Source organism: Myxocyprinus asiaticus, chromosome 47, assembly GCF_019703515.2.
Source record: "Myxocyprinus asiaticus isolate MX2 ecotype Aquarium Trade chromosome 47, UBuf_Myxa_2, whole genome shotgun sequence".
NCBI classification, from domain to species: Eukaryota; Metazoa; Chordata; class Actinopteri; order Cypriniformes; family Catostomidae; genus Myxocyprinus; species Myxocyprinus asiaticus.
In genome coordinates this window covers 17552365-17567032 of record NC_059390.1, presented here as the reverse complement: position 1 = coordinate 17567032, position 14668 = coordinate 17552365, and the positions used below count along the sequence as shown (strand labels likewise).

The following is a 14668-nucleotide window of genomic DNA, read 5'->3' as shown; positions in this document are numbered from 1 at the left end:
TACCTACACCTAAAACAGAGAATGAACAATGTTTTCATGTTAAATAATGCAGAGTATAATGTCAAAATAATCTGTGACGCAGAGCTATTTTGGAGACCTCAGTCATCATTCTGAGATAGCAGGGAAAGATACAAATAATGAAAATGCCATAAAGTCTGACTTAATTTCTGACTTTCAAAGTACTTTGAAGCTTTGTTTTCGCCATTCCAAATCAACGTTCTGATCAAAAAACTTTTAATTTAAAAGAAAGATAATGAAAGTATTAATATTAATCCTCAGGTATGCTACTAAATATTTGAAAGGTGTTTTAAACATGCAGTTCTGACCAAATTTGTATGTTTTTAGCTATGATTTTCACCATACACTAAACTACTGTCAGCAGTCAACATGTTCCAGTTTGACTCATCTGATAACAAAGGACAGGTGCATAATGCAAACAAAAGCAAAATCATACCTTGTTTGTAGATTAAAATGGACACCGCCCTGTAACATTGAAATATGTCTTTTAAATATAAGGTATATTTGTTGTTACTATTATTTGTTAAAAAATATATATTTTAATGACTTACAGCAGTGTCCTTTAATCTTCGTCTCTTCCTGGGATGTGACTCAGTACAATGATTACCTGCTGCCAACAGCCACGCCTGCAGCTTTACACTCAGGAAGCAGCTCCTGGTGTCAGTTTCATATCAGACCAATAGATGACACTAAAGGGTCCAATGTCAATGCATTCATGTATTCATTGGTAATTTTGTTCATAATACAAAGCATAGTCTAGACCCTTAAATTGCATGATCTCATCTGTTAATTCATTGTTCTGGGACAAAACACATACATTGAGCTTCTGGACCTTTCTCATATTTCAAAATCACAATTCCTTTCACCTATCTTTGATAAATGAATAAATATTTTGAATTTTGTGTTGTGTGTCTGTGGGGCTCAGATAGAAGTTACATTGGTTAGTGTTATACTCATTCATAATCTGCAGGCCATTTAACTTGTTTTATGGTTTTTATCTCCCTCTTTTCTCTTCACATTTATCTGTTTTTCTGTCTGTGTCACCTCAATGTACACAATGTAATCCCAGCCATCTTTTTTTTTAATTATTTTTGTTTTATTTTCTCCCCTTTTCTCCCCAGTTTGGAATGCCCAATTCCCAATGCGCTCTAAGTCCTCGTGGTGACATAGTGACTCGCCTCAATCCAGGTGGCGGAGGACGAATCTCAGTTGCCTCCACGTCTGAGACCGTCAATCCGCGCATCTTATCACGTGGCTTGTTGAGCGCATTACCGCGGAGACCTAGCGCGTGTGGAGGCTCACGCTATTCTCCGCGGCATCCACGCACAACTCACCACACGCCCCACCGAGAGCGAACCACATTATAGCGACCACAAGGAGTTTACCCCATGTGACTCTACCCACCCTAGCAACCGGGCCAATTTGGTTGCTTAGGAAGCCTGACTGGAGTCACTCAGCACGCCCTGGATTCGAACTTACGACTCCAGGTGTGGTAGGCAGCGTCTTTACTTGCTGAGCTACCCAGGCCCCTAATTCCAGCCATCTTGATTTTGCAAATTACTGGGAATGCTGCAGATAGATTGGTCTTTCCTGGAGGATCCCTGATAAAAAAATAAAAGAACCATGGTTGACTTGTCTTAGCTGGTTTAAACTGATCACCCAGCCTAGCCAAGCTCTTAGGCTGGTTTTTAGCTGTTTTTCCAGCAGAGATGTGTCTTGTTAGGGCTGCACAACTAATCTGACAAATTACAAGAATTACAAGATAACAATTACACCTCCCACAATTAAACATACCTGGAAATACCTGCACAAAGGAAATAACGGATTCTTGCTTCAGAGTATATGTTAGGAACAGGCTTGGGTCTAAATTATCAGAGATAGAGGGTTACAGCAATGGTGGACCTCACTCGTTTATTTATCTCCTGTGAGCAAAAAGCTGAGTATACCTCTTTAGCAGTACAATACTTAGAGTACCACAGACCAGACCTCCTTTTAAGATGACATAGTAAGCTTACCCTCTGTCAGTATAGGTGTGTGTGTCTAAAAATGCGAATGTCAAGTGTAGCTTGCTTGTAGGCTGTTGGCTGGATCTCTTTAAACACAGAATCTCTCATCTTATTCACTGAATGTGGTTCAGTTAAACAATTGCCCATTTTTTGTCTGGTAACCGCATATTGATCTTTACAAGTTGTGGTTTTACATAGCATTTTTTCACTTGTGGTTTAACATGGGATTTTTTCGCATTACTCATAGCACTTTGTCAGAATACATTCAGTTCTTGCATCTTTACCATTCTTCCTCTTCTACCTAATATGGGTAGAATTTGTCATACAACACAAGATGTGGCTAGGTGGCTTAATTTTTACAATTATCCAGTAACATTCCCTCTAAACCAGAGGTGCCCAAACTTTTTCCTACGAAGGGCCAAAAATCAAACTTGAGGGCCGTGGGCCAAAAGAGAACATTGCATTATAACAAATTATTTCTACATTGCATAATGTTCATTGTTACAGAAACAAATTTTTTTTCTCATTCACATATTTCCTAATATTTGGCTGTTAAATTAACAGCCTACAAAATAAATGCACCAACACAGAGGAGTAGATGACAGCATTTCTCCAGATTTGGAATGAGGAGCTTATAAAAAAATAAACTTAGCAACTCCTTCAAGCCAATTTAATAAAACAATGAACATTAGTCAGAGATATGAAGTGGTTAATGTTCTGTAAAATTACTGTATCATTAATGACATTTTATTTAACATCAAAGCTATTTAACACATCCAGATATTATTTTTGTTAATATTTTTATTAACTACATTGTAGCATTTGTTCATTTTATCGCAGGAGCACGACACCGAACTGATGTGGAGCGTGAGAAGCGCAGTGTCTATCTGTGCTCGTTTATGGCGTGAGAATCCCACTGCAACATCTGCTCAACAGACAGCACAAAACAAATAATGTTCAACGGCAATGCAAAAGAAAAACGTGATGGATATATTCATTTGGAACTATGTCAGATTGCAGGGGATTTTTTTTCCCCAGAGCCTTTTTTCTCAGGTTTTTTTCCACTTGTCATATACATCAAGGCGGGCCAAATCAAAGGTAATCGTGGGCCAACTTTGGGCATCTCTGCTCTGAAGTATCTCTAAGCTGGTCTACTTTTCTGGTTTTACGTGTTTTCTTATTTTTTCTAAAGTCTAAACCACTATGTGGTTTGGAGGAGAACTCTCCATTTCTCCTGACAATAATAAGTGCAAATGTTTTGTTTGATTTGCAGTAAAAACATTATTTCCACTCTCTTCAAAAATATTCTAGATTCTACCATTGGTCTCTATATTGGAATATAAAAAGAGAGTTTATATAATAGAGACAGATTAATTTATGTTTCATGTTATTATCCAACATACCATACCTCTTCTGCCATACATTCCCTTGCATCTGTATATAACACATTTGTATTTGTATATTGTACATACACACACACACACACACACACACTGGCAGCCAAAAGTTTGGAATAATGTACAGATTTTGCTCTTATGGAAAGAAATTGGAACTTTTATTCACCAAAGCAGCATTCAACTGATCACAATGTATAGTCAGGACATTAATAATCTGAAAAATTACTATTACAATTTGAAAAAAAAATTCAGAACTTCTTAAACTACTTCAAAGAGTTCTCATCAAAAAATCCTCCATGTGCAGCAATGACAGCTTTGCAGATCTTTGGCACTCTAGCTGTCAGTTTGTCCAGATACTCAGGTGACATTTCACCCCACGCTTCCTGTAGCACTTGCCATAGATGTGACTGTCTTGTCAGGCACTTCTCACGCACATTACAGTCTAGCTGATCCCGCAAAAGCTCAATGGGGTTAAGATCCATAACACTCTTTTCCAATTATCTGTTGTCCAAGTTCTGTGTTTCTTTGCCCACTCTAACATTTTCTTTTTGTTTTTCTGTTTCAAAAGTGGCTTTTTCTTTGCAATTCCTCCCATAAGGCCTACAGCCCTGAAACTGGTGTGAGCGGGTAGAATTCAATGAAGCTGTCAGCTGAGGACATTTGAATCGTCTATTTCTCAAACTAGAGACTCTGATGTACTTATCCTCTTGTTTAGTTGTACATCTCTTCCTGTCCTTGTTAGAGCCAGTTGTCCTTTGTCTTTGAAGACTGTAGTGTACACTTTTGTATGAAATCTTTTTTTGTTTGATATAATGGCAAGTGATTTTCTAGTACCAAATTAGCAATTTAGCATGATTATTCAAGGATAAGGTGTTGGAGTGATGGCTGCTGGAAATGGGGCCTGTCTAGATTTGATCAAAAATGACTTTTTTCAAATAGTGATGGTGTTGTTTTTTACATCCGTAATGTCCTGACTGTACTTTGTGATCAGTTGAGTGCCACTTTGGTGAATTAAAGTACCAATTTCCTTCAGAAACAGCTAAATCTGTACATTATTCCAAACTTTTGACCGCCAGTGTCTTATTGTGTTTTTCTATATATAGGCTACTTATATCTTCTGTTCACTTTTTAAAATTATTATTTCTGTCTTGTTGTATTTTTTGTGCACTGGAAGATTCTGTCACCAAGACAAATAATTTGTATGTGTAAGCATACTTGGCAATAAAGCTGATTCTGATGTTATGGTCTCGATGAGCGACTTTTGTTTTGAAGGGCAGGAAACAGGAAGCGACGATGTACGTTGACTTCACACAATTATGGACCACAATGGTAAGGAGGGAAATGTTAAGTTTTCATTCTCTAGTCTATTCTATACGGAACGCGTTGCTAATGATCGCAGAATTATTTGTGCTGGGTTAAAGCATACTTTTACTTATAGATAAGCGAGCTGAATAATGTTTGTGGAAAGTTAAAGGCATTTCCGGACATCATCGGTTGTGGCCTCTGTGTCAGTGTGGCGTTTATCCATTGCGGTGTTTGAGTCAGTTGATGTAATCGCTAAATAAAATCATCATAAAGTAAATACAACTACATTCATGGAAAAGCATGTATTCTATGAGATTGTTTTAGCGTCATTTGCTCATGTGTGTGAGTTGTGAGTTTGCTGTTATGCTGCTAGTGCTTGTAAATAAATGAGTCCACATCAACCCTCAGTGTACATCAATATCCACTTTTATGTATCTTGTACATGGAGAGTTAGTGTGCTGGAATAACGCATCTTTGAGGTTGCAGTTTTGTTTAGCACTGCTTAATAACGTGTTGTTATGTATACGTTTGTTATAGCTTAGTGTGTAGAACACTGACTTACTGCACATTTAAACGTAACAAAGGTTAATATGTACTGTTGATTTGTTTGTTTCTTGCAAGCAGACAACGATATGCAGGGCACGGAGGGTCCGTTAGGTGGTCCTGATGTCAGGAGGAGGATCCCAATTAAACTCCTTCCCAAACAGACCAGGATTAAACCTCTGCGACCGCAGAGACCTGCTGGACGGTTACCTTCCAAAACCCATTCTGCTGATGAAGGTATCGAGTTAATCCATTTCAAAATGCATGCTTTTTTGCTTGCTTATTAAGCATGTGATCAGCAATCAAGATACAAATAAACAATGTTTTTTGGTCTGTGTTCCTGCTAGAAGGCTTTAACTACAAGCAGAAAGAGAGGTTTGATAGTTGCTCAAAAGCAGGTGATGCATTTGCAAGCCAGCGACGGTTCCCACAGCAGCTGTTCTGGGATTACAAGGTAAAGGCCTTATTGCATGAATGTGACTTGCTTAACTCTCAGATGCCAGTATATAAAGTGCTGTGGTCTCGTTTTTCTTCCAGCTAAACTTGATTGGCAAAAAAGATGACATCCCAGTTCATTTGTGTGACAAATGTGGACTGCCAATTAAAACATATGGTCGTATGGTGAGAATCATTGACAGTTATAATGAATACAAATCTGCTGAATTAAAAAAACCTGGTAGCTTGATGACCTGAATTAATGTTGATGTGACTTCATGAAAACTTTCTTTGCAGATCCCATGCAAACATGTTTTCTGCTATGAGTGTGCATTGCATCATGAAAGAAAGGGTGATAAGATGTGTCCAGGGTAAGTTGAATGAGCTGTTTTTGTGTCTTAGGCATTTGCACTGGCTTTTCTGACTCACTGTCATTAAATAACATGGTTTCTAAGAGAGTACTGGTGCTAAATATGGGGGGGGATAAAACTCGTAACACTGAAACATCTGAAATTTTGCAACAAACTTGCCTAAATCTCATGGGGGGGCTACTTTTCTCAAATGCTGTATAGGTCAGATGGAACCTGGGTCAGAAATAAACTTTTCCATTTTAGGGAAATATTTGATTTCCAGGGGCATTTTTTTTCTATTCTAAACTTATAAAATGACTGTCATCCTTTTATGTTATAATTTAAGCAATTAATTCAATTTGAAAAATGGCATGTTTCAATAATTACAAAATTGCATGATCTGTACATTGCATGCTTTGTTACTGGGGAAGAAAATTCACATACAGTACTGTGCAAAAGTTTTAAGCACTTGAGAAAAATGTTGCATAGTGAGGATGTCTTAAAATAATGCCATAAATAGTTTTCATTTACCAATTGACATCATACAAAGTCCAGTAAACATTAAAAAAAAAAGCTACATCTATATTTGGTGTGACCACCTTTGCCTTCAAAACAGCCTCAATTCTCCTAGATAAACCTGGACACAGTTTTTCTTGGTTGTTGGCAGATAGGATGTTCCAAGCTTCTTGGAGAATTCACCACAGTTCTTCTATCTATTTGGCTGTCTCAATTGCTTCTGTCTCTTCATGTAATCCCAGACTGACTCAGTGGGGGGCTCTGTGGAGTCATGCTATCTGTTGCAGGGCTCCCTGTTCTTCTATTCTATTCTATTTGCAGTCTAAAATTTATATTTCCTATTGACACACTAAAGCTGAAAATATAAATAACCATCTTAAAACGAATGTTTTTTGTGAAGCATTTTATGTGCCTAAGACTTTTGCACAGTACTGTATTTCCAAATATTTTGGCTATTAAACTAATGCATCAACATGGAGGAGGAGATGACCTATTTCTCCAGATTTGGAATGAGGAGCTTAAATGGATAATTCACCCAAAAATGAAAATTCTCTCATCATTTACTCACCCTCATGCCATCCCAGATGTGACTTGACTTTCTTTCCTCTGCAGAACACAAACGAAGATTTTTAGAAATATATCTCAGCTCTGTAGTGATCAGACCTTTGTAGCTCCAAAAATAAAATAAACATAAAAGTAATCCATATGATTCCAGTTGTTAAATCTATATCTTCAGAAGCAATATAATAGCTGCGGGGGAGAAACAGTCAAAAATGTAAGTCTTTACTCTAAATCTCCACTTTAACTTTTAAATCTGAAAGTCACATGTGGTGCCTATTTAGTTTCACTTTCACATCTGGAAGTGAAAGTGGAGATTTAGTAAAACATGACTTAAATATTGTTCTGTTTTTCACCCACACCTATTATATCGCTTCGGGAGACATGGATTTAACCACTGGAGTCTTATGGATTACTTTGATGCTGTCTTTATATGATTTTTGGAGCTACAAATGTCTGATCACCATTTACTTGCATTGTTTGGACCTATAGAGCTGAGATATTCTTTTAAAAATCTTTTGTGTTCTGGTGAAGAAAGAAAGTCATACACATCTGGGATGGCATGAGGTTGAGTAAATAATAGGATAAATCATTTTTTTGATCAACTATCCTTTTTTAAAAGACTTAGCAACTCCTTCATGCCAATTGAATAAAACAATGCAAAAATAAACATTTCACAATGAAAATTAGTCAGAGGTATGATTCATACACTAAAAGTGGTTGATGTAAAATTATTATTGTATCATTAATAATGTTTAATTTAACATCAAGGCTGTTATTATTACATTAGCTATTATTTTTATTAATATTATTATTAACTACATTGTAGTTACATTAGATTTTGTGTTCTCTCAGACCTGATTAACTTAATAAATATACATTATAACATCCATCTTTCCCGCACTTTTGGCTTCTAGCTGGTAAGGAGGCTTTTCAAACAGACAGATCCATGAGATGAGCCGATGCAGGGAAGTAGCACAGGGAGCGACAGTGTTACTCACTAGGACAGTATATTTTGAATAAATGGTCCGAACGGTCACGTAATTCAGCGCGTGAGCACAACACCAAACTGATGTGGAGCGTGAGAAACGCAGTGTCCGTCTGTGCCCGTTTATGGCACGAGATCCGCCACTGACTCGGTAACATCTGCACAACGGATGGCATGAAACAAATAATGTTCAACGAAAATGCAAATGAAGATCGTGATGTGTGTATTTGGACTAGGCCTATATCAGATGTTATTAATAAAACGACAGGAACAGCAACTCTTTGCGGGTACATTTTTTTGCCACCATATATTGAATTTCGGGGGCATTTTTGCCCAGAGACCCCGTTAATTTCCAAGCCTGGATGGAACACTAGAGAGATGGAGATGAGAGATGTAACAGGTGATTAAGTGTCTCTCTTCACCATGCAGCTGGTACACAAAGCCTTTTTGCTATTTCTGCTTTGCTTGTCAAATGTGCTGCATTATTACTGATGATGGAGTGGCAAAATATGAAAGGCGTAAAAACTATAGATCGCTCCAAAGTCACGCGCTTGCAATGTTAACACCTTTGTTGATTATGAACAGGAGCAATTGTTTTATCGCATCGCTCGCTAACGGAGACGCAGTATAATGCCATTTGCATTTCAAATTAACAGGTTTAAAAAGGTTTATATGTCTGTAACATCTTAAGTTCAGTAACTATGCGACAAAGTGCTCCCTCACTGCACACGCTCGCACTAAATATTACAAGTGTTCAAACGCGCTGCTGACAGCTGCACGTGAGAGAGGGAGAGACAGAGCGGATTTACTCGCACATCTTCTGGAATTACAGTTTGATACAAAATCAAGTTTATTGATTTGATTTGTTCATCTGTATTTATTGGTTTAATAATTCACAGTTGCACTGTAAAGTGAATAAAAGCGTGCGGGAATTTCCCGCGCTATGAATGTGGAGCTAGCAGGAATGATTCAAATAGTGCGCAATACCTGCAATCCCGCCCCAAATTTCAGGACCCGAGTCAATCCATATCATTGCCTTTGATATTTTATATATATTTCAGTATTTATACAGGCATATAAAGGAATAGTTCACCCAAAAATGAAAATTCTCTCATCATTTACTCACCCTCATGCCATCCCTGATGTGTATGACTTTCTTTTTTCAGCGGAACACAAATGAAGATTTTTAGACGAATTGCTCAGCTCTTTTGGTCCATACAATGCAAGAGAATGGGTGCCAAATTTTCACACAAGTCATCATAAAAGTAGTCCATACGACTCCAGTGGTTAAATAAATGTATCCAGAAGCATGGGTGAGAAACAGATCAATAATCAAGTCCATCTTTACTATAAATTCTCCTCCCTGCTTAGTCAGGCTGCACTTTCACTTTCACATTCTTCTTCTTTTGTTTTTGGTGATTCACATTCTTCATGCATATGCCCACTACTGGGCAGGAAGAAGAATTTCAAGCAAAAATTGACTTGAATATTGAACAGTTTCTCACCCATACCTATAAAATCACTTCTGAAGATATGGATTTAACCACTGGAGTCATATGGATTACTTTTAAGCTGCCGTTATGTGATTTTTGGAGTATAACATTTTTGGCACCCATTCACTTACAGAACTGAGATATTCTTCTAAAAATCTCCATTTATGTTCTGTAGAAGAAAGTCATACACATCTGGGATGGCATGAGGGTGAGCAAATGATGAGAGAATTTTCATTTTTGGGTGAACTATCCCTTTAAGCAACCAACATTTCAACCGAACAACCATTGTAGCTAGGTAGATTTAATACATTTAAAGGAAGAATTAAAATACAGTAAAAACAAGACATATTTTCCACGTTAAATGAACACAAGTTGTTTGATTATAATGTCCACATTTTTATTGTGAAAAAGGCTAACAAAATATTCTCAATATTAAGATAAGTAGCCCCATAAAAAATTAAGCTTAGTGTCAAACTAAAGACAAACTGATAACCAGTAGGTGCAATTAAACTTAATGGGACATTTTTGTTATTGATTCATTGCCATCATTACTGATATGCCTATGCCCTAGTGGTGTAACTGTTCAAATTTCTCACGGTTCGGATTGTATCACGGTTTTAGGGTCACGGATTCAGTACGGTTTGGTATTTATTATGTTCAGGGGGAAAAAAAAATATTACTGCCAAATCCAAAGTAAAAATATTCTATTTAGTAACAGACACTTCAAGAAGATTTGCCCTCACTACAAATCACCATGGTTTTACTACAGTAACCATAGTTTAAACATTGTATTTGTAGTAAACTCATAGTGACCACAGAATTAACATGGTTACTGTCATGGTTACAATTCTACAGTAAAATCAAGGTTACTATATGGAAACTACAGTAATTACTGTTGTAAAAAATCGATTAATTGTATCAAAACTGATTTCTGCCAAGAAAACAATGGTGACAGCAGTCATGGCTACTACAATATTACTATAGTAAAACCATGGTTACTATATGGCTATTACAGTATTACTAAATAAAACCATGGTTAATTCTATCAAAACCATGATTTCTGCTAAGAAAACCATGGTGACAACAGTCCTTGTTATTACAGTCATGGTTACTACAATATTACTATAGTAAAACCATGGTTAATCTTTCTCGAATTACTAACTCAACATTTTAAATTAATACCTGCATTATTACGCTACATGCATCAACATGAAGTGCATTTCATACTCAACTCAACATATATTCAACATTCAGAATCTGTACATCACTAAAGAAGAAATAAACTTGCTATTAAAATGAATACGAGAATGGATGTTGTAACGCTACTCGTGTATTTTAACCATATGCAGAAATCCCACATCTTCATCAACAGAGTTAGGGCAACATAACTTTGGCTATGAACACCCCAAGCGCTTTAGTTCTTGTTCCATGTCTGTCCGAACTAGCAACGAGTGCCTGCTTAAAGACGGAAAGGATTGTGTCTGTGTGCAGTTTCGGGATCACCTGTGCGCACCACGCACTATATATCCTTGGGTGATGTCAGCGTAAATAGCTATTCAAATATCGATGTGTTACCAGTATACAGTACTCGCGTCGAGCAATGTTTGCAAACAGTGCTTGTTTGGTAAAAGTTTTTTGACCATCAGTGTTGTAATTGACTTCATAAAGAAAAAGTTCCCAGACAGGAGACTTACATGACACAGGGGCTTCCCTCTTGCGGCTTGTTTTCTCCGCTTGCTATTTTGCCAATTAACGCATGCACAACTGTGATGTTCTGCACGCGTTCGTTTTTTTACCGAGAACCGTTACACCCCTACTGTGCCCAGCGGAGACTGAGAAGCTGCCGCCATGAACGGAAGTAAGGACCGTTTCACAGCTCGTGCTGTTTTCCCTTTGCCTTGTCACGTGTGAAATGCCACATTAACAGTACAGTAAACAAACTTTTCATATTCGCCATAGCTCTCCCACTGCATCGTTCTTAACTGCTGAATCAAGTTTGTTGTCTTGCAACACTATGCCAGTATTCCCTACACTCCAAGTCCGTGATGCCATTTCAATGCTGCTGAAGTCTTAAAGGAGCCGCGCGTCTCGAGCGATTGGTTTATGCGATCGGCCAATTTACCGATCACCGATTGAGTCATAGGACTTGAATATTGTCCGATCGGTCGGAATACCCCTAGTCTTCAGGAAATTTAGGAATGGCCAAATGAAAAGCGCATTAAAATCATAACAATATTCAGTGTTGCTTAATTTTATATTGCAAGCAAAATTGTTGCAAATATACCACGACTATTCAATAAATCGCCTAGTCCAAGTTTGTTCTAATATTTACAGTACTGTGGTTCTCTGTTATGTGTCTTTTCTGTAACTTTAAACTGACTTGCTTCTGCATATCTCTTTGTCTTCAGTCTAAACCTGTACAGCTGTACAGACCCAGTCCAGCGGATTGAGCAGTGCCAGCGTGGCTCTCTCTACATGTGTAGTATTGTTCAGGGCTGCAAACGCACTTACCTCTCTCAGAGAGACCTGCAGGCCCACATTAATCACAGACATATGAGGTCAGGCAAGACATCTAGCAGCCGATCTGACCCTCTCCACCTTCCTCCTACCTCGGAGGTGCCTGAGCGCTTCCGTGTACCCCCACCTCACCTGCCGAAACCCCATGTACTCATCCCTCCCCCGCTGTCTCACGGTGGTCATGACCCTTACAGCCAGCCTTCCCCTGGCTCCCATGATGACCTCCGACCTCCACAAGGCCAGCCACCTAATGCGGCAGATATGGGGCCGTCCCGCTCTCTCGCTCAAGAGACCTTCCGCATCTCAACGGTTACCACACGGAAACACAGCAACCTCATCACGGTTCCAATCCAGGATGATTCAAGCTCTGGTCACTCACATGAGCCACACCCCCAGCCAGGCAGTGCTCCGCCCCCTCACCACCACCCTGGAGACTATCAAGGGCAGCCTGTTGTTACCCACCCACATCACATGATGGCACCGCCTCAGCAGCACTATGGGCCCCCACCTCCCCCTCCGCCAATCAGTCACCCCATGCCACACCCAGGGCAGGGCTCCAACACACCCCATATGGTTTTTAACCAAGCACCCCCTCCACTGTCATCTGTCCCCCCACCCATTACTCCACCTCCTGGACACCTCATTGGTCAGATGCCCCCTTTTATGAACCACCCTCCACCAGGGCCTCCCCCTCAGCACGGAGGTCACCCTGTCAATGGCCCTCCACCCCACCATTACAACCCCCAGTTCCCTGAGGACAAGAGCACTCTCAGTCCACCGTTCAACCAGCCTGGGGGTTTGAGTCCAGGAATGTGGCCTGCACCCCGGGGGCCCCCACCACCCCGAATGCAGGGCCCCCCACCACAGGGACAGATGCCTGGGCTACATCACCCAGATCAGGGCCGCTATAGACCATATTACCAGTAAAAGGTGGTTAATTAGATATTGCCAAATAAATTGATTTAGTATGTAACCTGGCAGGGATTTGAGTATTAATTTTTTAGACTGAAAACTATTAATTACATAGTGAAAATCAGGATTTGATGGTGGTTTAAAGTCTTGTTTGTGTCAAATATTCAAATATTTTGTTTTTAATAATTGAGCCCACACATGCTGCAATTTAGGGGCTTTTGTTGATTGTTGAATGTGTTGTTTATTGAATGTAATCATAATTACATATACAAATTAAATGAAGCTCTTACTGTTTTATTTACCTAGTATTTCTCATTTGGACTGGACTTTTTATCAATATCTTTGACTAAATCTGAGTTTTACTATTCGTATGGTAATTAAATGTAGCAGGTCGTTCTTATCTTCTTAAAGGGGTCATGATACAAGGAATTGAATTTACCTTGGTCTTTTGACATAAAAGAGGTCATTGTACTATAAATACAAACTGTAAGTTTCAGAACTCAAAACACCCTCCTCACTGCAAAAAGAGCATTTGTTGAAGCCAAGCTGCCAAAAGACTCGTTGTCTACTTCCTCCACATTGTGATGTCATACTGTGGTAGACATTTGCATATGACCGCCTCCACAACAACATCTATGCCTACTTTACTTTATTCCGTGGACCCTCCCAGTAGTGGTGAGCAGTGGTGGCAAGAGGAGAGCAGGGCCTCATTTCCCAATAAGGATTGATTTTAGGATTTAGGAGCGTTTCTATAAACCATTGTCACTGACCATTTTTTCTAATCTCATTGTAATGTATACAGTTCTCTGCAACAATTATGCACCAAATTATCCACACAATATCTTCATTTGTTAACTAATTTATCTATTCATCCATATTGACTATCCATTTTATTTATTTATTTATTATCAGTACTATTATTATTCGCCTTGTGGGTTTAAAAAAAAATGAATCATAGGCCTATGTATCCTGAAATTAAAGTCTCGGCATAAAGCTTTAGGTATTTACAGATTTTCTCAATTGCTTAGACACTATAATCAATTCCAAGAGGGAGATGTGGAGATGGAGGAGAAGAGGGTGCAACATTGTTGGCCACCGGGCAATTGTCGATGTTCTGAGTAATCGTGGTGGCAGTGTAACAATGTGTGCTGCCATCATCCAACATGGAGTACTCCACCGCCAAGGCATCTTGGGCCCACAATGACGCACATCTGCTGATATTTCTTGATGATCTCTGAGATTGTTTGTTTGAGCAAGAACAGATACAGCCAGGCCAGTACCGGGGGGTACTTCCCCAGCTGCCTGGCCAGGGCTAACATTGCATGTGATGTTGATGAGTTTCTTTGGCCTGACCCAGCCAAGCAGCAAGATGTTCAGGAACAGTAAATGTGACTTTCTTCACACTTCAGCTGTTTTTTTTTTTTTTTCTCTCTTGCCGTTACAGTAATGTACCAAAAAATTTGAATCCTCCATTATAAAAAGTAAAATGTAGTGTACGGTTACTGTACAATATCTCTTAATATTCTGTAATCAGGAAAATTTTGAAGTTTACAGTGTTTGTTTTGCTCAAAATATATTATAATTATTTCATTTACTGAAGTCTGATGTTGTTATAGCAATGTTTTTAAAA

General features: G+C 38.8%; 1 protein-coding gene across 2 annotated transcripts; it reads left to right on the top strand.

Annotated features, from left to right (window-relative positions):
- The first annotated feature begins 4599 nt into the window (after positions 1 to 4599).
- Positions 4600 to 13335, top strand: LOC127436868 (E3 ubiquitin-protein ligase Hakai-like). 2 transcript variants are annotated; one of them, XM_051691334.1, is made up of 6 exons: positions 4600 to 4750; positions 5351 to 5506; positions 5617 to 5723; positions 5807 to 5890; positions 6002 to 6075; positions 12018 to 13335. In XM_051691334.1, the coding sequence occupies exons 1-6, from the start codon at positions 4738 to 4740 to the stop codon at positions 13051 to 13053; spliced, it is 1470 nt and encodes a 489-aa protein (XP_051547294.1). In that variant the 5' UTR covers positions 4600 to 4737; the 3' UTR covers positions 13054 to 13335. The 2 variants fall into 2 exon arrangements, with proteins under 2 accessions (XP_051547294.1, XP_051547293.1); XM_051691333.1 differs by having other exon boundaries at positions 4716 to 4750; positions 5348 to 5506.
- Positions 13336 to 14668: the final 1333 nt, after the last annotated feature.